Source organism: Hemitrygon akajei, chromosome 2 (assembly GCF_048418815.1).
Source record: "Hemitrygon akajei chromosome 2, sHemAka1.3, whole genome shotgun sequence".
Lineage (NCBI taxonomy): Eukaryota > Metazoa > Chordata > Chondrichthyes > Myliobatiformes > Dasyatidae > Hemitrygon > Hemitrygon akajei.
The window spans coordinates 148,329,059-148,350,594 of record NC_133125.1 but is presented as its reverse complement, the minus strand read 5'-3'; the positions used below and the strand labels follow the sequence as shown (position 1 = coordinate 148,350,594).

The window sequence follows — 21,536 nt, the reverse complement described above, 5'->3', positions numbered from 1 at the left end:
AACTATTCCTTTGCCACTAAACAGCCGTCCTTATTCCATACTGAACATATCTTTCCTGATGCCATCAAAATTGGCCTTTTTTCCAATTTAGAATATTAACATGAGGACCAAAACCATCCTTTATATAATTACCTTGAAACAAATGACATTATGATCACTGGATAAAAGGTGTTCACCTACATAAACTTCTGTCACTTGCTCTGTCTCATTCCCTAATGGGAGATCAAGTATTGCAAACACTCTCATTGGGACTTCACAGAATGAAATTTCAAAGTTCAAAGTAAAACTGATTATCAAAGTAAATACATGTCCTGGGATTATTTTTTTTTTCAGAGGACAGACTTAGCAAATCTATAGAACAATAATGTAAACAGGATCTGTAAACTGTAAACATTAGAAACTGTAAACTATAAAGATATGTTGCAAATATGAATAATAAATAAATAGCAATAGATGGTAGATAGATACTTCATAGATCCCAAAATAAATTATAGTATCATAGTGGGCATTATAAGTTCACATATAAGCAATATTAGAGGAAAAGTAAGAAGAATAAATAAAAAATAAGTTACCTTAAACAGTCTAACAGGAGGAGTCACCATTTCCCCGGCTATTGATTGACTCATTATGGAGCGTTATAGCCGAGGTTAAGAACAGCCTCATAGAGCGCTCTTTGGAGCAGTGCACTTCTCTTAATCTATTACTGAAAGTGATCCTCTGTTCAGCCAAGATGTCATACAAAGGGCGAGAAACATTCAACAGAATTTCCAGCATTTTTGGTAGAGTCTATTCTACACAACCTCCAGTGTGTGCAGTTCGACAAGTATGAAATAATAAGATTTTTTTAAGTGTAGTTATCGTCTTTTGTTTAGGACCCTGATGGTTGAGGGGTAGCAACTGATGTGAACCTGGTGGTGTGAGAGCTGAGGCATTTTTACCTTCTACCTACTATGTACTATGTACTGTGTTTTGTATATTAGTTTAAGGACATTTGACAAACTCTATCCTATGTAGTCCTTGTATAGTATGGACATTCCAGTCAATATGTGGAAAGTTAAAATCCCCTTACTATCAGCGTCTTATGTTCTTGCAATAGTCTGTATTTCTTTACAATGGATTGTAGGGTGGTCTGTAATGTAGCCTCATTAAAGTGGTCATACCTTTCTTATTTCGCAGTTCCACCCATAAAGCCTCACTAGACGAGTTTTCTGTCCTGACTGAGCACTGATGTGACATTTGTTCCTGACTACCAACACCATCCCTCTGCATTAAATCCTTCCCCCTCTATAACGTCTGAAACAAAGGAACCTCGGAACCTCGGTTAGTCCTATTCCTCCTGCAACCAACTCTGGCTGATGGATCTTGTCTCTTAGAATGCAAACATGCCGTGTGCTTGAACTTCAGCACGCGTCTAGTAAGGTGCAATGAAAGTCCGGAGATAGCGTTGTCAATTGATTCTGTTGGACGTCACGCTGCAAAAACAGGATACAAAATTATGGATGCTTTAATTAAGTTGTTTAACTTTTTTCCCATAATATTAACGCTGCTAAAGTTGCTGCACAGATGGTGTTACCACACGATCGGTTTGTCTGTGCTATTGATTTGAATCATTGTAATCATTTTACATGCAATATTTTGCAACGTACCAGGGGTTTGTTCAGAGTGGAATAAAATTTCCCCAGTCTAGCGTTAGCTGAACGTTTGAATATTTTTTCCAACTTTTACTCAAAAAATGTTTATTACACGGGAGTCCAACTGTGCAGCCATGTTTCCTTCTCTCTTAATAATTATTCGCAAGATTACCCTGAATTAGTGGAAATACATCAGACCTTCTCATGCTTCAACGTAGTATGATAATTCTAGACAGACCATAGGCCCTTGATCTCTCCAAAACAGGAAAATATGCAATTAAGTGGAGTTAAATATTTCTTCGAGGAGATTTTAGCAGCACATAAATTGTCAATTACTCAGATGGCGGGAATAGGTTTGTTTTGATGGAAATTCACCAAAAGAGTATGATAGTTGATAAAGAATTATATTGCAGGTGTTCAACCAAACTATTTTCCTTTTCCTTTAATATTGTCTGCCCTTCCAATGGAAAGACTTTTTTCCATCATATGAATTAAGAATCCGACCTTTCAAAGCAGTAAAAATTCAGAGCACGTCCTACTTAATTGCCTAAGAAGTTTTGTGTTTTATTTGGAGTGTGGGTTCAGTCTAGATGCTTTGTTCCGATTTAGTGCTGAGCTGGGACAAGAATTTCACTCCAAATTGGTTAAGGAATGGTACAAGCGTTATTTTTTTCTCTTCAGAATCTGATTAATATTTATTAGCACTGTCTTCTGTGACGTCATTTTCGGCGGCAGATGTTCTACATAAAGACATACAGGTCTGCAAATTAGATAAGAAATTAATAGGCCGAAAATAAAAGGAATACAAGGTAGTGCTCATGGGCCCAAGATGTTTCTGAAAGCTGATGACAGAGGAGTATAATCTGTTCCTGAAATGTACATTGGCAGGAAAAAGCTCATCAATACACTCATGAAGGTAACGTTTAAGTATGCAGTAATACTGTGAAAGTACAGGGCGCTTCGGATTTTGGTGCTGCCGGACCTGTAGATTTTCTTGTCATTGGTGGTATTCTTTGTTATGCCACTCCCGAACACTTATAATTCGCATTTATAGTAGCATGAATTTTTTCAGTGACAAGCATAATTTTAAGTATGCGTAAAGGGTGTCTGCTCTCTCATAACTCTGCAGGAAAATTGGTACATATTGTGCAATGCTTTACATATACCACCTTTATTGTGTATCTCTATGCTTCGACGCAATGTAAAGTCTAGTTCACTGTTTCCGGGTAGTAAAAACGAAACAGAAAGATGATTTAAACGGCTGTGAATAATCTCTGGTGAACCAGCCCACGATAATTTTTGTAGAGCTCCGGAATATTATTTGCCTGCAGATATACTCACTTGAGTTTTTGACAGCTCTAGGATTTGTTCAATGCACGTCGGAAGATAAGAGATCCCAGCATGTGAACTTCAATCAGTCCACTGAGTCGTGGAGTCTGATCTACGTACTAAAAGCGCGTGACAGGATCACAGACAGACCATTCGTGCCATCGTTAACGTTCCATTCACGCTACGGCTGCAGAGTGAAAATTCGTCTAGCAGTGAGTACAAGATTATTATGGGGTAAAGTGTCGACTGTGTGCAAGGATGGAACTGTTTGCGAAACACTGTTAGCGTGTGACTTCTATTACTGTGGGGTGTTGAGTGTGGCAGTCAGTATTTCTGTGAGGCATCAAGCGGGTTATTGGCTTTAATGGATGTTTCTGTTTGTGAGTTAGTGGTACAAATATACCCTTTTCTGGTTTATTAAGCAATGCTAAACGCTCCATGGAAAAATGCAGTCCATAGTCACCAGTGCTCATATCTATGTATTGTTTAATATTAGAATAATGTTCCAAGTAGTAAATTTATCAAGAACGGTAAAATTGCTAAGTAAATGTGTAAAGTAATGGGATAGTCTTCAGAGCGAAGTTATATGGGCAGGGAATCAGAGTATTAACGACTGGTTCGCGTCTATTAGCTGAACACCGCAATTATACCAGAGCAACATAAATCCTTGCAAAGAACACCATATTGTTTAAACCACCCATGACAGAACAAAATCCCACACATTATCTAATCTCATATGATTCTTCTTCCAAAGATCCCTTTCATCTCAGCGGGTTTATAATAAAGCACATTATACTGCCGAAACATATCTTTTTAAAAGCGACTTATAATCGCTTTACTTAATTCCCAATAATCTGGAATGTCAACCCGTCTGGAACCTCCTGTCCCAGGGGTGACGAATATTCCGAATTGTGCTACAATTTAGACCCACATGGCATATCCGATGAACTTCCAGACTTCAGAAGCAGTAGCGAATAAAATGCTAGGAATAACAGGAAGGTTCCCCAAAACCATATCGCACAAACTTCCACCCTCCCGCACCCGCCTCCCCCCCTCCCATGTGCTCAGACGGATTATACAGTTCTGAACACTTTAATCTAAAATTCACATCGTCTCACAACAGTTAGTATCATAAAACATACTGAAACGCAATCCCCTACTGACGGAAGCAGTTGCTGCTTCATTCCATCGCTCAAGAGCAGAAGCAGTTAAATTCAAAGTGCTAAAGACAGAGATACATCCTACACTTGGCACTCATTAGACTCCTTGTACAGTATCGCCGCCCGGTAAGCAAATAATCGAATGTTACACAATAATTTCCTATATCCGGGCATAAAGAGACAGTGTAAGGATTTAGGGAATCTTTTGTTTAGAAGAAATAACTATGTGCATTTGCTTCTAACTGTGAACTCTAGTTTTATATATTTTATCAATTACTTTATTTAATCATGTTGTTTTCCCTATCAAACACATCTGCCAGTTACATTATTGTCTAACTGGTGGATAGCTTTGGTATGTATTTGAAGGTTCGGACAGGTGTCAGGACAGGTTTCTGGGTGTTATCGGAAGATTGTTGCAAGCAGCGCTGCGCAGTAACGTTGCAGAAGTGGGTCGGATTTATCATGTGATCCGAGTACACCGGCAGCAAATGTTTGTAATGGATTCATTAGCTGCCTGACGCTGCAGCCATTAACTTAACTCCCTAATTCTGGCCACAGTTCCATTGAAAAGGATCTGATTGTATCTGTGTCTATAAGATCGTTCACACCAGAATGCAAGGCTGTAAACAACAATCGTCGAGGCCAAATTATGATGGAAAACTCAGTGAACCAATTTCACTGCTGCCAACACAGTAATTAAATGATACATAATGGCAGAGTCCATTCGATCTGCCATGTCCATGCTGCCCCTCGTGTAACTGTACTTAACCCACATTCCATCCCTTTATGTGGGAATTATTCAAGTACTCATTTAAAAGTTCTTAGTGTCTGTGCCTCTACTCCTTTGCACGGTGAGTTCCAGATTTCAAACACCTTCCATAATTCCCCTCTGAACTTCATGTCCTTCATCATCAATGTATTCATCTATACCTTTAGGAAAGCTTCTCATAACCCCAACTATGCTTCTCAATATATGTATATCATTTCAATCCATCTCCACCCTCTCCCAGTCTCTTTCGTTCCAAGGAATACAGACACAGTCTAGTTCGAGCTCGTAGGACTAGATGTTTCAATCCTATCTCGGGTCATAGCATAGAGATCTTCAGTAAGGGCTTATTGGGTAGCAGTTGTTTCCCAGGGGCCATCAGGTGTTTCGTCAGTTTAAGCCCACTACATCTGCAGAGGGTTCAACAGTGCGACCCGACATCCCAGGCGTGCCCCCTTCACATCTGGCTTCCCATGGATCATTTTAGGGTGCAGCTGCCGTCACTCGTCTTCAACCGTAGCCAGTGGCTGCTTCACTCGGCTACTTCCAAGAGTGCAATTGAAGCTTGCTGCTGGCCCTGGTCTCGGACTCCCAATCCCTTCAACAATCTGACCATGGAAAGAGCCACAAATCCTCTGCAGCCAACCTCTACTGGGAAATTTGCACCTTCCATCCACACCAACTCAACATATGTTACATGGTTCCGCTCATTTGCCTCACAGATTGCATCTTCCCAGGGCACTGTGAGCTGCAAGATTACTACAGCCTTTAGATTGCTGGACCACAAGAGCAAATCTGGTCTGAGGATGGTTGTGAGTATCTCCGGGGGAAGTATTAGCTTTTTGGCGAGGTCGGCAGCCATTTTCCATTCACAAGCAGGCTCCTGTATGTCTGATGCCAAACATGTCTTTGAAGGTGGCACTGTCTGTCCTTGTCAGACAAAGGGGATGGTGGTTCTTCCTGTCACATGGGGCTTAGAGTTGTTATTCAGCCTTTGCTTCTCCGTATGTGATGCCAAACATATGAGGACCTGGCTGTGCCTCCATGTGTATATTCCTTGAATAAGGTTTACTTTTCAAGATGAGAGGATGTGCTTGAGGTTTGCTGTTCTCTCACAGACTGGACAAGTTGGGTCTCCACTGAGCCACTAGTTCAGATTTTTGAGAGTTGGGAGAACAGCTTTTATAAGGGAACTAATCTGTCTGTCTTACTGTTCCCATTTCTTTCCAGTTGAAGTTTCTTTTCTCAGTGTTTTCCCACCTTGTCCACTGTCCCTGTTTTGCTGAGACACTGCTCTTGTATACCTCATCTGCTCCTCACTGTACTTCCTCCACACCATAGTCACCTTTAGACAACAGAGCCTATTTGAGCTTGTGCCAAAGCCCCTTCTTCCAGATTGCACCTGACACACAATGTTCTGCAAACTTGAGTGCAGCCTTCCCCTGTTTACTGACTCTGCTGGACATCACTTTCTCCTTGTTAATGTCGTGGGTGCAGTATCCTGGACAGCACTGTCATGAGATTTTGAGGGCATCATCTCAAGCCTCACCTCGGCACCATTCAGCTCAATAGACAATAGATGCAGGAGTAGGCCATTCGGCCCCTCAAGCCAGCACCACCATTCAATGTGATCATGGCAGATCATCTATAATCAGTACCCCGCTCCAGCTTTCTCCCCATATCCCTTGACTCTGCTATCTTTAAGAGCTCTATCTAATTCTTTCTAGAAAGCATCCAGAGAATTGGCCTTCACTGCCTTCTGAGTCAGAGCATTCCATAGATCCACAACTCTCTGGGAGAAAAAGTTTTTCCTGAACTCCGTTCTGAGTGGCCTACCCCTTATTCTTAAACTGTGGCCTCTGGTTCTGGACCACCCCAACATCGGGAACATGTTTCCTGCCTCTAGCATGTCCAATCCCTTAATAATCTTATATGCTTTAATCAAATCCCCATTCATCCTTCTAATTTCCAGTGTATACAAGCCCAATCACTCCAATCTTTCAACGTATGACAGTCCCGCCATCCCAGGAATCAACCTTGTGAACCTACGCTGCACTCCTTCAATAGCAAGAATGTCCTTCCTCAAATCTGGGGACCAAAACTGAGCACAATACTCCAGGTGTTGTCTCACCAGGGCCCAACTGCAGAAGGACCACTTTGCTCCTATACTCAACTCCCCTTGTTATGAAGGCCAACATGCCATTAGCTTTCTTCCCTGCCTGCTGTACTTGCATGCTTACTTTCAGTGACTGATGAACAAGGACACTTAGATCTCATTGTACTTTCCCTTTTCCTAACTTGACACCATTCAGATAATAATTTACCTTCCTGTTCTTGCCACCAAAGTGGATATCCTCACATTTATGCGCATTAAACTGCATCTGCCATGCATCTGCCCACTCACCCAACCTGTCCAAGTCACCCTGCATTCTCCTAACATTCTCCTCATATTTCACACTGCCACCCAGCCTTGTGTCATCTGCAAATTTGCTAATGTTACTTTTATTTCCTTCATCTAAATCATTAATGTATATTGTAAATAGCCGCAGTCCCACCACAGACCCTTGCGGTACCCCACTAGTCACGGCCTGCCATTCTGAAAAGGACCCATTAATCACTACTCTTTGTTTCCTGTCCGCCAACCAATTTTCTATCCATGTTAGTACCCTACCCCCAATACCATGTGCTCTAATTTTGCCCACTAATCTCCTATGTGGGACCTTATTAAAGGCTTTTTGAAAGTCCAGGCACACTACAGCCACGGGCTCTCATTTGTCCATTTTCCTAGTTACATCTTCAAAAAATTCCAGAAGATTAGTCAAGCATGATTTCCCATTTGTAAATCCATGCTGACTCGTACCGATCCTGTTACTGCTATCCAAATGTGCCACTATTTCATCTTTTATAATTGACTCCAGCATCTTCCCCACCACTGATGTCAGGCTAACTGGTCTATAATTCCCTGTTTTCTCTCTCCCTCCTTTCTTAAAAAAGTGGGATAACATTAGCTATCCTCCAATCCTCAGGATCTGATCCTGAATCTACAGAACATTGGAAAACGATTACCAATGCATCCACGATTTCTAGAGCCACCTCCTTGAGTACCCTGAGATGCCGATTTATCAGCCTTCAGTCCCATCAGTCTACTCTTCAGTGAGCTCCATGACAGGCAACTCCAGAGCTCCTTTTCCATACAGGTAGATGCTACTTAGTGATCTAGGTAAGCCCATTCACTTTTTAATGAAGGAACTAACTGTCCTCTCCAGTGTTTCAACATAAGTGATTGGGACTTCATACAGAGTCAGTGGGCACAACCGCCAAGGCAGCAAACCAAACTGAAGGCACCAAAGCTTGAGGTTTCCTGGCTGTAAGGTCTTATCAATGTCTTTAAGCCCTTTGATGTTTTCTTCTCTCAGCAGTTTAATTTGATTTGTATCACTGAGGTTTACATTATACCAATATCTGAAGCTTTTAATAGGCATTATGTTCCCATCCACATGGAACTTATAGTTGACCAGCCTTCCCTTGACTGTAGAAATGCTCCTAGACTGCTTTGTTTTAATCGTCATTCTGGCCCATTCCCAAGCAACTGTTTGGTACATGCTATGGTATTTGCCCAAATTGGTTGTAAGCATATTTCTAACTTCAGTTGTTCGCCTCCTACTACCCATTTGGAAACTCTAATGCTTATTACCCTTGCCATGGTACAGGTCAGCAGAGAGATGGTGCAACCTGTATTATGCCTATTTCAACAGGCTACCAGGCTGTGCTGTACCCTGCGGATATCAATGAGAACTGGAGATCTCTAAGGTAGGCTTTGACCAGGGTTGTATCACATTCTGGTACACAGAAGAATTCAAATGAACACTACAGGAGGATATGTGAGACTGACCCAAAGGCATTTAGCTAGGTCCAAGTACAAGACATGGACATCCCTTCTTTCTCTTTTAGTAGTTTGTATTAGACTTGTCATAGATGAATGTTCATACTCCTTATAGGCAGCCACCCTAGGCTGTCAGGCAACATGCCTAGCTCTTCAATAACTGCCTGCAATTTTTTGTAAACTTCCAAACTGCTTACAACAGCATATATTTATGTATCATCTCCATAAAAACTAAACATCATGTCCAAATCATTTATATAATATTGAAACAAAACTTCCCATTACTGAACTGTGTGGCACTTTGTTCCTGACTTATGTTTGTGAACCTTTTCTCGTTGAGCAATAGCATCACTGCTATTTATGTGCAGACCTCAGAAACAATAGTGGGATAATAGGATTCAAACATTTTACAGAGTCACGTTAGACATGGTACACATTGGGAAACAGAGAGTGGAAGTGATGAACCAGGTTTGCTGACGCAAAAGCATGCCCAAATGCAAAATCCAAGCAAAAGTTAAGGAGCCATCCATGCATAGGAGGCCTAATCAATTCCAAGTGTGATCAGTGGACCATATGCACATTTTCTACATTCTTGCAATCAATCTGATACAGGCTCAGCCACATTAGCAATTGTCTAGTCATTGAGAACCTCACCTGGGGCCAGAGATTAAACAAAACCTTCGGCAAGACCTTCACAAACCTGGATCAGGTCCAAGTCTGTAGTGAGGAAGGAAAATGCAATGTTAGAATTTATTTCAAGGAGACTAGAACATGAAAACAAGGATGTAATGTTAAGACTTAATAGAACACAGCTGAGGCATCACTTGGAGTATTGTGATCAGGTTTGAGCCCCTTATCTTAGAAGGAATGTGCTGAAACCACAGAGTGTTCAAATGAGATTCATGAAAAAGACTAGAGGATTGAATGGCTTGCTATATGAAGAGTGTTTAATGGCTCTGCACCTGAATTTTCCATAGCAGGAGAGATGGAGGAAGTTTCAGAATGAGGGGTGGTCTCATTGAAACCCTTCAAGTGGTGAAAAGCCTTGATAGAGAGATTGTGGGAAGGATTTTTTGTATGGTGGGATAGTCTTACACCAGAGGACACAGCCTTAGAAATGAGGGGTATCCTTTTAATAATGGAGATGAGAAGGAATGGAGATGGCTTCTCTAGCCACAGAGTAGTGAATCTGTAGAATTCTTGGCCACAGGCAGATGTGGAGGCCATGAATTTATGTATACTTACTGCCGAGGTTGATGGATTCCTGACTGGTCAGAGCATGAAGGGATACAGAGAGAAGTCAGATTGGGGCTGAGAGGAATATTGGATCAGCCATAATGTAATGGCAAAGCAAGGTCAATGAGCCAAATGGCATTATACTGTTCCTATATCTTATGGTCTTATGAACTTAAGCAGCAAGGTTGCACTCAAGTACCACATCGGTAAACCCTGTTAACTGAATTACGCATTTTATATTTTATATCTTCCATTTCAGGTATTGGTGTTTGCTGAGTCTCCAGCTCCTGCTGCAGTGATGAACGAGGTCATTCAATTGGCTACCCTGGGCCGTCCTTTTCAATTGGGAATGCTGTACGACTGCCGGTCAGACACTTTGATCCCAGGTATTGCTATACCATCACATGACTCACTACTGATCCGTGCAACATGTTAAATTCAGTTGAAATGAGCAGTCAACGTTTTGGGCAGAGACCCTTCATCAGGACTGAAGAAGAAGGGGGCAGGGGCCCTATAAAGAAGGTGGGGGAAGGAGGAAGTCGCAGTAATACGAATCCTAACCTCACCATCAATCCTGCAGACAAAGGTGGTGCCGTAGTAATCTGGTGGACGGACCTCTACCTCACTGAGGCCAAATGGCAGCTCTCTGAAACCTCCTCGTACTTACCCCTGGAACAGGACCCCACCAAAAAACATCAAACCATTGTCTCCCGTACCATCACTGCCCTTATCAACTCCAGAGATCTTCCATCCTCAGCCAAAAAACGTGTAATTCCCACAACACACACTGCTCGGTTTTCCCTCCTCCCCAAGATCCACAAGCCTGACTATCCTGGTAGGCCTATAGTTTCAGCCTGCTCCTGTTCCATAAAACTTGTATCTGCCTACCTGGACTTCATTATGTCACTCATAGTTCAGTCCCTCCCCACCTACATACAGGATACATCACATGCCCTCCACCTCTTCAATAACTTCCAGTTACTGCTTCATTTTCACCATTGATGTCCAATCCTTATACACTTCAATTCCCCATCAAGAAGGCCTCAAAGCTCTCTGCTACTTTCTGGACAATAGACCTCACCAGTTCCCCAACAGCACCACACTCCTCCAGTTCACCGAACTGGTACTCATACTTAATAACTTCTCTTTCAGCTCTTCCCACTTTCTTCAGACCAAGGGTGTAGCTATGGGCACCAGCTATGCCTGCCTCTTCGTAGGTTATGTGGAACAGTCTATGCTCCAAATCTATACTGGTACTTCTCCCCAACCTTTCCTTCGCTACATTGATGACTACATTGGTGCTGCTTCCTGCACCCATGCTGAGGTCATCAATTTCATCGACTTTGCCTTTAACTTTCACCCAGCCCTCAAATTCACTTGGTCCATCCCACCTGGTACTTATCCCTGCAGGCGTAAGTGCTACACCTGTCCCTACACCTCCTCTCTTACCACTATTACGGGCCCCAAATGTCCTTACTGGTGAGGCAACACTTCACTTGTAAGTCTGGCGGTGTAATCTATTGCATCCGGTGCTCCCGGTGCGGCCTCCTCTACATCGGCGAGACCCGATGCACCTCCACTCCGTCTGCCACAAGAGACTGGATCTCCCAGTTGCCACCCTCTTCAACTCTCCTTCATATTCCCATTTGGATACGTCCATACATGGCCTCCTCTACATGTCCATACATGTCCATGATGAGGCCAAACTCAGGTTGGAGGAGCAACACCTCATATACCGTCTGGGTAGTCTCCAGCCCCTTGGTATGAACATCGAATTCTCCAACTTCCGGTAATTCCCTCCCTCTTCCTTCCTCCATTACACTTTCATTCTGCCTCCACTTCTAGCTGCCTATCACCTCTCTCATGATTCTGTCTTCTTCTTGTACCCATAGTGCTTTCCCCTTACATTCCTTCTTCAACTCTACAGCCCATCCCCTCCGGGCTTCCCCTCCCACAACCCTTGAACCTTCTTCTGATAGTTTTTTCACCTGCACCTTCCCCCTCCCCCCACCTTCTTTATAGGGCCCCTGCCCCCTCCTTCTTCAGTCCTGATGAAGGGTCTCGGCCCGAAAAGTTGACTGCTCATTTCAACGGATGCTGCCCGACCTGCTGAGTTCATCCATCTTGTTTGTACGTTTTGATTTAACCACAGCATCTGCAGTGTACTTTATATTAAATTCAGGTTACCTATCTCAAGGAAAGACCAGTACTTTGTAAGTTTCAAAGTAATTATGCAAAGTGGCCAGGATCGTTTGGGAATTAAGCTCCTGAGATGCACTCAGACCAATTTCTGTTTCAACATCTCGTTTTTTAAATTACGGCAATCCATATGTTGTTGATATTAGCAAACTCGTATCAAACATTGACTGGAGTGGTATATTTGCAGGGAAAGGCAATGATAGGGAGTGGGTGGCTGTTAAAAGTGAGTTTTGAGAGTTAAATATCTGTGCGCTCCTGTTAGAGTGAAGGCCAAAGGTGGAAATATGAGGGAATAATCATTAATAAGCTGTATTAGGGCTCTTGTAGGACGATGACAGAGACATGGGCCAGGTTTTAGGCAGCTAGGATCATTTGAATCTGAGAAGTAATTTGTGGTTGTTAGAATGGACTTAAGGATATCGGAAGGATAAATGGTGTTGGTGGAGGTCATGAGATAGCTTTGGCAGAGAAAATTAAAGAGAAATGAAGGAGATTTTCTAAGTATATTAATTGAAGTGAACAAGTGGAGAGAAAATATCGTCCCTCACACAATAAATTGGACATCTACAGGAGGTGGGCTAGACACTCAATGCTGACTTCTTTCTGTTTCTGTCCTGTGTACGGACAGCGTTACTTCACACCTTAAAATAGTCAATGAGGGCAACTAGGAATCATTTGCCTTGCTTTTCCAGTGATATTAGATCCCATTAAGTATATGGTAGATAAATTTTCATGTCTTTATCAGGGACACAGTTGAACACAGTAGAAAGCTAAAAACCGAGTAACAGGATCCCTGTATGAGCTATAGTTATCCTCATTAGTGAATTGTGAAATTATAGAAGACTGGAGGATGATTATTCCTAAAGTTTTATTTAATAATGGTGACAAATAAAAATAATTGGGAACTGTATACCAGAAAGCCTAATATCCATGTTAAATAAGTTTATAGGGGTGATTCTCATAAATAAGATACAAAGGCTTTTTAAAGACAGAAACTGATTACAGATTGTCAGCATGGGCTTACATGATGAACTTTATGCATCCATGATTTCAGATTTATGAATTTTCATGTGCTTTTTGAGGAAGTAACCAAGATATTTGTGAGGGTATGGAGGTATACATGGTCTATATGAGCATCAGTAGGCCTTAGAGAAAGTTTCACATTGTAGGCTGCTTTGAAAGTTGACATTGTGTGGTATTTGGGAAAGCTGCCTAATTGGAGACATGACTCACTAATAGCCAAGAGAGAGGGGTAATGGGAAAAGGTTGCTGTTTTCAGAATAGAGGCCCTTGACTAGTGGTGTTTCCCATGGCTTGGTGATAAGCCTTTTACTATTTGTCATATGAATTAATTAAGCTTGAAGTAATAGGAAAAATAAATGGCGTTGTTGACAGATTATCAGAATTTGCAGTGGGATTTTGATTAAGTTCTATGGGTAAATACACTGAGAAATGGCCAAAAGGAGATTAATTCACATTATGCAAATCTGTTGCACTCTAGGAAGTCAAGTGGGTGTACAATACTGTGCAAAAGTGTCAGGCACATAGTATACAGTGTGGTGAAACATTGCCTTCATCAATCAGATCATTGAGTACAGTGGGACTGGTGTTATGTTGCCAGTGTACAAGAATGTCACAGCTGGAATATTCAGTTTCAATAACCATGTCATAGGTAAAACATAATTAAGCTGGAAAGATGACAGAGGAGGTTTACAAGAATGAGGCTGGGGTGTCAAGCAACTAAATTATGGGAAGGAGCTGGGCAGAGTGGGACTTTTTTCACTGTACTGTAAGAGAATGAGGGGTGCAGACATACAGGTCAAAATCTTGAGAGATATGGATGCGTGAATGTGCAAAATCTGTTTCCCAGGTTTGCAGAGTCCATATATACAGAATTTATGTTTAAAATCAGAGAGGACATTCAATGGATATCTGAAGGGCTTTCTTTCATCCCAATAGTGGTTAGTATTTGGAATGAACTACCAGAGGAAGTGGGTGAGACAGATAGATCAATAGCAATATTCAGCCATCAGCATAAATAGGGAAAAGATTGTTTGGCTATAGGACAAATGCAGGCAAAGAGGAATCTAGATCATCATGAATCAACTGAACAACAGAATCTGACTCTGAGCTTGATGAATCAATGCACCTATAACTATGATATCACATACATTGACTGAGAGCAGCAACTTGCAGATAACTGTCCATCTTCTAAGTGGGAGTCAGTGGGTGTCATCCTAATAAAAGTAAGAGTTGATCATATTGTTCACATAATGGATAAAATCCAAGACAGCAAGGCAAGGAATATTGAAGGCTGGATAATATGAAGTCTATTACACATAAAGGAGACTGAAAGCAGGAGTGGGAGTGGAGCCCTTCAGGAGAACCTAAAGTGTTATGTGCTGTGCATTTGAAAATGTAATTAGCATGTCAAAGAGAAGGCACGTTACACAAAGTAGATAATGGGAGGGAAACTATGGAAACTTCAGGGACAAGAAGCACAGTAGATTATTGCAATCCGAGTCTACATTCCTTTCCTTCCATAAAGAGTGCAAGATTTGTGAATTCCTCCAGTATTTTTATCTTGTGCCCAACAATATAGCCACTTTAGGAAGGTCAGACTTTTCTAAGAAGGACATAACTGTGGAAATCAATAATTGTGATGGTGGAATATCAGGTAAATTTATCATTAGAAAGGATACATTTCTGGACATATAGGTCGATAAATCTCTGGGGCATGATGATGTATTGTGAGGCTAGTGAGATGATAGAGCCCAAAGTTTTGTAACTCTTCACTAGACACATTTGATGTGTCAACCTACAAAGATCAATTAGCATCTTTGGAAATGGAACACATTTACATTTCAAGTCAGGTATCCTTTTTAACTGGGGAATGAAGAATACAATTTAATAACAAAGAAGGATGGGGAGTATTGAAAGCACAAAAGGAAATACCTCTAATAGGGTGAGGCCCTAAGGTCTGATACAGCTCTCAGATGTTTATATTGCTGATAGGGCAAGTCTCATCTTCTCCACTGTAGTCAAATACCAGCAGCAACTCTAGATAGTCCCCAGTGGCAATTTCCTGGGGCCAACCAATTTCAACTCCTGTTTGAATGGTTTTCCTTCCTTTATAACATCAAAATTGCAAAGGTTTATGGATGCTTCAAAAATGTTTCAACATGTCACTACATGATTTGCCGATAATACCACAGTGGTGGGGCTCATCAGCAAAAATGATGAAACAATGTACAAGGAGGAGGTCAAACACCTAGAGAGCTGGTGCAGTGACAACAATTTGATTCTTCATGTCACCAAAGCCAAGGAGATGATCGTCGATTTCAGACGATCTCAGCCTGAGCACACACCCCTCAGCATCAGCGGCTCCACAGTGGAGAGAGTGGAAAACATCAAGTTCCTTGGGGTGCAGATCTCGGACAATCTCACTGGGATTATGAAGTGGGCCCAGCAGAGATTGCACTTTCTGAGGAAACGAACCAACATCACTCCCCACTAGCATCTTAACTACATTCTACAGAGGCGTGGTTGAGAGTGTGCTGACCTTTTGCATCACAACCTGGTACTCCTGCCGCAGTGCTGCCGACAAAAGAGCCTTGCAGAGGGTCGTTAGGGGAGTAGAGAAGGTTATTGGGGTCTCCCTACCTTCTGTTCAAGACCTTTTTCAGAGTCGATGCCTCCAGAAGGCACGGTACTATTTATTGTTGTGTTTACTATTTATTGCTGCATTTGTTATGTTATTATTGCACTTGCCCCTGGGAAACGCTGTCTCATTTTTGCCCTGCAGAGCTGATGTATGGTTGGAATGACAATAAAGTTTTTGAATCTTGATGCAACTCATTTCTGAATGCAACAGAACCTGCCAGAAATCAGTCAAGAAATAATTGTAAAGAGTGGAAAAAGGTTTCAGTTTAGAAAGTGGTTGGTAAGCAGATATCGCAATGAGGTCACTACTGGACTAATTAGTTAAGTTAATTAACATGATATACTTTCAGTCAAAAACACAACCTGTATAGACAATGGTTACAATGAATCAATATTAATGTTAATTAATCTTACACAAATTGCCACTATTAACATGCATTCTTATTCCTGATTTGCTCTGTAGGTGTCACCTTGTGGGACTTAGAGACACTTAAACAAAACCTTAACAGTAGTGATCAGCCCAGCACTGAATTTGAAGTCATCACTTCAGACACCATAGAAGAGAAAGCCAATGCACTCAACATGACAGGATCATTGAAAGCCAGTTTCCTGAGTGGATTAGTGGAACTGAAAGGTTCTGCAAAATATCTCAATGACACAAAGAAATCCAAGCAACAAGCCCGAGTTGCCCTTCTGTACAAAACAACAACCAGGTTTGAACAACTGACAATGAATCACTTAGGGAAACAAAATATTACCTACCCAAGTGTCTTTGAAGATGAGTCTGCAACACATGTCGTTACAGCAGTGTTGTATGGAGCCCAAGCTTTCTTTGTGTTTGATCAAACATATTCTTCAGCAGATAACTTGCCAGACATTGAGTATAACATGGAGAAATTGATTAAATGTCTCCCCAAGTTTTCACTTCAGGGTGAAATGACAAAAGAACAAAAACATCGTGTTGAGAAATTTAGCTGCAGATTTTATGGGGATTTCTCATTGAAGAACAATCCCACTACATTCCAAGATGCCATCAATATTTATGCAAGCCTCCCAAGCTTACTGGGATCGGGTGGAAAGCATTCAGTACCTATTATTGTCTGGCTCCATCCTCTCAAGAATCTGGATTCAAAAGCTGCTCAACTGGTGAGAGAGATAAATGTGCAATTGGTCAATCAATGCCAGCGTGTCCTGGAACAGCTCAGTGATGCCGTGATGAGATGCAATGATATGATGAATAACGGTGTCGCCATTCAATTCCCTGACATTAGCAACAGGATACTGCAATTCCAGGAGATGTGCCTTGAATACAAAATGGTTTTCCAGAGAAGTTTAGCAAGAGCTGTGCCATCTATCCGTGGAGGTAGGAAGGAAGAAGTGTTACTGCAGGATATACTGAAGAACATGAAACACTCTCCATTCAATCACCAGTCACTAATCACATGGTTGGATGACAAGGAACAGGAAATGATGGTGATGAAGTTTTACCTCAGGATATTGGAAGGTATTCCTATTGTTAAATCGGTGACTGATTTGAATGAAGAGTTAATGAATCCAGCAATAGACTATGTTGTCTGCTTCACATTTACAGCAGTGCATCAGGAGGATCTTTATCTGTTAGAGGCAATTAAGTACCTCCAAACTCAGACAGCACATAAAATACAGACACCTGTTCCTGCTGATGGAGCCTGTACAACACAACAGGTTGAGCAGTGGTTTCATTCACAGACTGTAAGCAGAAAGATGAAAAAAAAAGCTCAATTATTCCTTGATTTTGCCACAACAAACAGGACAAGTGAGAATGTAAAATTCCTTATTGCTGCTGTGCAGGATGACAGCAACATAGGAGCATCTATTTACCTGTATGAAGGAGGGTTTCTAGAGAACAGTTGCTATGAACCTCCATCACAGCCTGAGAGACCAATGGTTAGTGGAATAACAGATGACAGTGTGACCCTGCAGTTACACCCACCCAGGTGTGGTGCCGCTGAGATTGTGAGTTACAAGGTAGAATACAAGGGTGCTCAACAAGAGGAATGGACAACCCTGGATACACCAGATAAATGCTGCTTGTTTACAATAGGAGGGTTAGAACCACACCAGGAGTATCAATTTCAATACAGAGCAGTAACAAAGGTTGGGGTCAGCAAGGCTAGTGAGTATAACAGTATCATCACAGGTCCTAAATGCCCTCTGGTGTTCCAGGATTATTCATCAACCGGAACATTACCTTGTGTTGGCCATGAAGTTCAAGTGTCTGCTGAGTGTGCAGAACCAGATTGTAGTGCAACATGTGATAAATTGTCCAGTGAAATAGGAATTGTAGAAAACAAAATTGCTCCAAAACTATGCAATGAATCTCATATAAGTGCCAAAGGAAACCCTTCCATTTACAAGCTGGAGCTACAGGAAGAGGTATTTTATCAGTCCAAAAAATATGCTAAATTCCGCCTGGGAAATCCCAGCATAAATTGCACAATGAAGACAATTATGCTTCTGGGTGCAACAGGTTCAGGAAAGTCAACCCTCATCAACGGGATGATCAACTACATTTTGGGTGTGGAATGGAGAGATAACTTTAGGTTCAAGTTAATATCGGAAGAGACAGGAAAATCCCAGGCTGAAAGTCAGACATCCTATGTCACTGCTTACCAAATATACCATCAGGTTGGATTTAAAATCGATCACTCTCTGACCATCATTGATACACCTGGGTTCGGAGATACCAGAGGAATTGAACAAGACCAGTTGATCACTGAGCAAATCCGAGAGTTTTTCACTTCCCCAGGGGGTTTTGATCAGATTGATGCAGTGTGTTTTGTTGCTCAATCCTCTCTGGCTCGCCTGACTCAGACACAGAAATATATCTTTGATTCTATTCTCTCTATTTTTGGGAAAGATATTGTGGAGAACATTCAGATACTGGTGACCTTCGCAGATGGACAACGACCGACTATTCTGGAGGCTTTGAAGGTATCTGACGTACCGTGTTGCAAAGATGAAAATGGGATCCCAAAATATTTCAAGTTTAACAATTCTGCCATATTTGCTCAGCGACCGTTCTCAGGAAAATCTGCCAATGAGGAGAGCGCCAATGGCAAATGTGATGTGCAGGAAGATAATGATAACTTTGAGGCAATGTTCTGGAAGATGGGAGCTAGCAGTATGAAGAAATTCTTCAAGGCTCTGAACACAATGAAAGCAAGTAGTCTATGTTTAACCAAGGAAGTTTTAAGGGAACGTAAGCAGTTAGAGGCTACAGTGAAAGGACTGAAGTTTCAAATCCAAAACAGGTTGACCAAATCAGTGGAACTCAGGAAGACAAAACAAATTCTGAACCAATTCGAGAAAACACTGGAAGCAAACAAAGACTTTGAATATGAGGTAGACAATACAGTTCGAAGAAAGAAGAAAACAGATTCATATAATTACAACTGCAAGAAATGCGAGTTTACTTGCCACAGTCCCTGTAACTCTACAAATGGTTTAATGGCATATATGTGCACAGTAATGGACTGGTGGGGATACTGCAAAGTCTGTCCCAAAAGGTGTGACTACACGAATCACATTAATGAGCAATATAAATTCTATGATGAAATTAAAAAAGAGAAGAGGACGTACAATGATATAAAAGAGAAGTATGAGAAAGCTTATGGTGAGAAAATGACAGTGACAAAGATCAAGGAGAAACTTGAACATGAGTTAACTGAGGTACAGGATGAGGAGCAGAAGCTGATTGAACAAATATCTCAGAGCATTAGAAGACTTAATGAAATAGCCCTAAGACCAAGCCCAGTATCTAACATGGAATATATCGAACTTCTGATTCAGTCTGAGAAAGAAGAGGGAAAGCCTGGGTACAAGGATCGAATTGAGGCTCTGAGATCAAGAAAGGAAATGGCAGAGTTAGTACAAAAAGTTGTCAAAAAAGAAGAGTCATGAGAGGACGAGAAGAAAAAGTATGGAAAATGTCCTGGAACATTTTACTAACCTGGGGATTCAATTTTGATTTAGATTTGGTTACTCTCAATAAATAACAGAACAATCTTTCAGCTGTTTCCAATATGGAAATAAGATATTTCAGTCAGCCAACAAATATGTTTTAATTCACACTCCTATTCTTTCCTCCTATGCCAAAAGAATCTAACCCAACAATTCCTTTCATCAATATTACCCTCCAATGTCTAATTGCCTGGCACCACCCAAGTCAAATCAATACAGAAGATTCATAGGCACTCCTAGACTGCAACTGATAGCTACTTCCATAATTTCCCACTTCCCATCTAGGACCTGTTGCAGAAATCATCATCAGAATAATGCTGTCTGTTTTCTGTGTTTAGAGGCTGCAATCCTTTCCACCTCAGCTATCATTTCTCATTTTCTCCATGCTGTCAGTATACATATTTTCCACCAACTACCCAATGACATTAAATCTTTTCCCTTTTCCATGTTTTTCCAGACCACTAATGTATCTAATTTATAGTCTGGTGTAAAGGATGGATGTATTTAATATGAAATGCAGCACAGAAAATTAGAACATATGGAAAATCAGAAGGAAGCCTTTTCCATCTTCTCTCAATGGATATAAGGAGGCTGTTCAGCCCACAGAAACTACACCGACCTTGATATCAACACAATTAAACCCATTTCCCCCACATTCCTTATAGTCACCTTGCTCTGTCAAAAGCCAATTAACATGCTAATTTTGCAGTATCTGAAAAAAACAATAAATAGCAGATAATTTAAATCTGAAGAAAAAAGGGGAAATGCTTAAACAATTCATCAGGTCAGGCAGCACCTGTGCAGAGAAAGTACTGATCATGTATCAAGTTCAGGAGCTTCACTGGAATATTCAGACTCACTGTCAAAACTGGAGTTCCTCATTAATGGTCAGGATGTGAAACGTTAACTGCACTTACTAGCACTTTCTATTGTGATGTTAATTCTCCTATCACTCACCTTCACTCAGTAAGGTTTACAGTACCCAGTTAGGCTGCTAATGTATCATGTAAATTTATGGACACTTTTCTAAAATGAGTACGGTAATAGACAGATTAGAAGTGGTTAAGCTTAATGCTAGAAGATGCAGGACAAAATCAGACAATTTTTGCTATGTTTAGATAATTTGAAACAAGAATTTGAAGATGCTGGAAAATAAAAGTTGGATCCATTCACAACCAGATGGCTAACTTGAAACCAGACATGGACAAATCAAAGAGAGCAATGGAAAAAAAATATTATTCAGAGCTGCACTGAAGATGAGCATCTGTCCCTGAAGAAGCCACTAGTGTGTCTGAAAATCCACCCCCAGGGAAGGCTGTGGAAGATGAATATCCGTAGAGATCACATCATAAACATGGAAAGTTTCTGGGAAGAATAAGGCTGCACCTCAATCATCAACCAAGACATCATCTCCATTCAAACCTGACCACAACAGCGATCTCTTGAATCTGGTATTAGTCTCATTTGCTGATGCTGGAAAGGAAGAAGCGTGACCCAAAGTGTGAGTGTCATCATCATTTTCCATCATTACATTCAAACGTGTGACCAATGACTTTGGGTTTGTTTCCAGGGAGAATAAGTTGAGACCTGCATGGCTGTTACCATGCTTTCACTGTGCTTGTGATCTGTTTTCCTAACTGCTCCAATATGCACACAAGGTCACTTAG

At 41.3% G+C, this 21,536-nt stretch overlaps 1 protein-coding gene across 1 annotated transcript; it reads left to right on the top strand.

The window, feature by feature from the left end:
• The first annotated feature begins 3,090 nt into the window (after positions 1-3,090).
• LOC140720995 (uncharacterized) lies at positions 3,091-20,287 on the top strand. Its single transcript, XM_073035864.1, has 3 exons — positions 3,091-3,172; positions 10,265-10,391; positions 16,331-20,287. Exons 2-3 carry the CDS (start codon positions 10,304-10,306, stop codon positions 19,807-19,809), a joined length of 3,567 nt encoding a protein of 1,188 aa, XP_072891965.1. The 5' UTR covers positions 3,091-3,172; positions 10,265-10,303; the 3' UTR covers positions 19,810-20,287.
• The last annotated feature ends 1,249 nt before the right edge of the window (positions 20,288-21,536 follow it).

What these genes read in the sequence shown, in the direction of transcription:
- LOC140720995 (XM_073035864.1), top strand. Translation starts at nt 10,304, where the DNA reads ATGAACGAGGTCATTCAATTGGCTACCCTGGGCCGTCCTTTTCAATTG. An exon ending in GTCAGACACTTTGATCCCAG is followed by an intron (nt 10,392 to 16,330) that starts GTATTGCTATAC and finishes TTTGCTCTGTAG; the next exon opens with GTGTCACCTTGTGGGACTTA.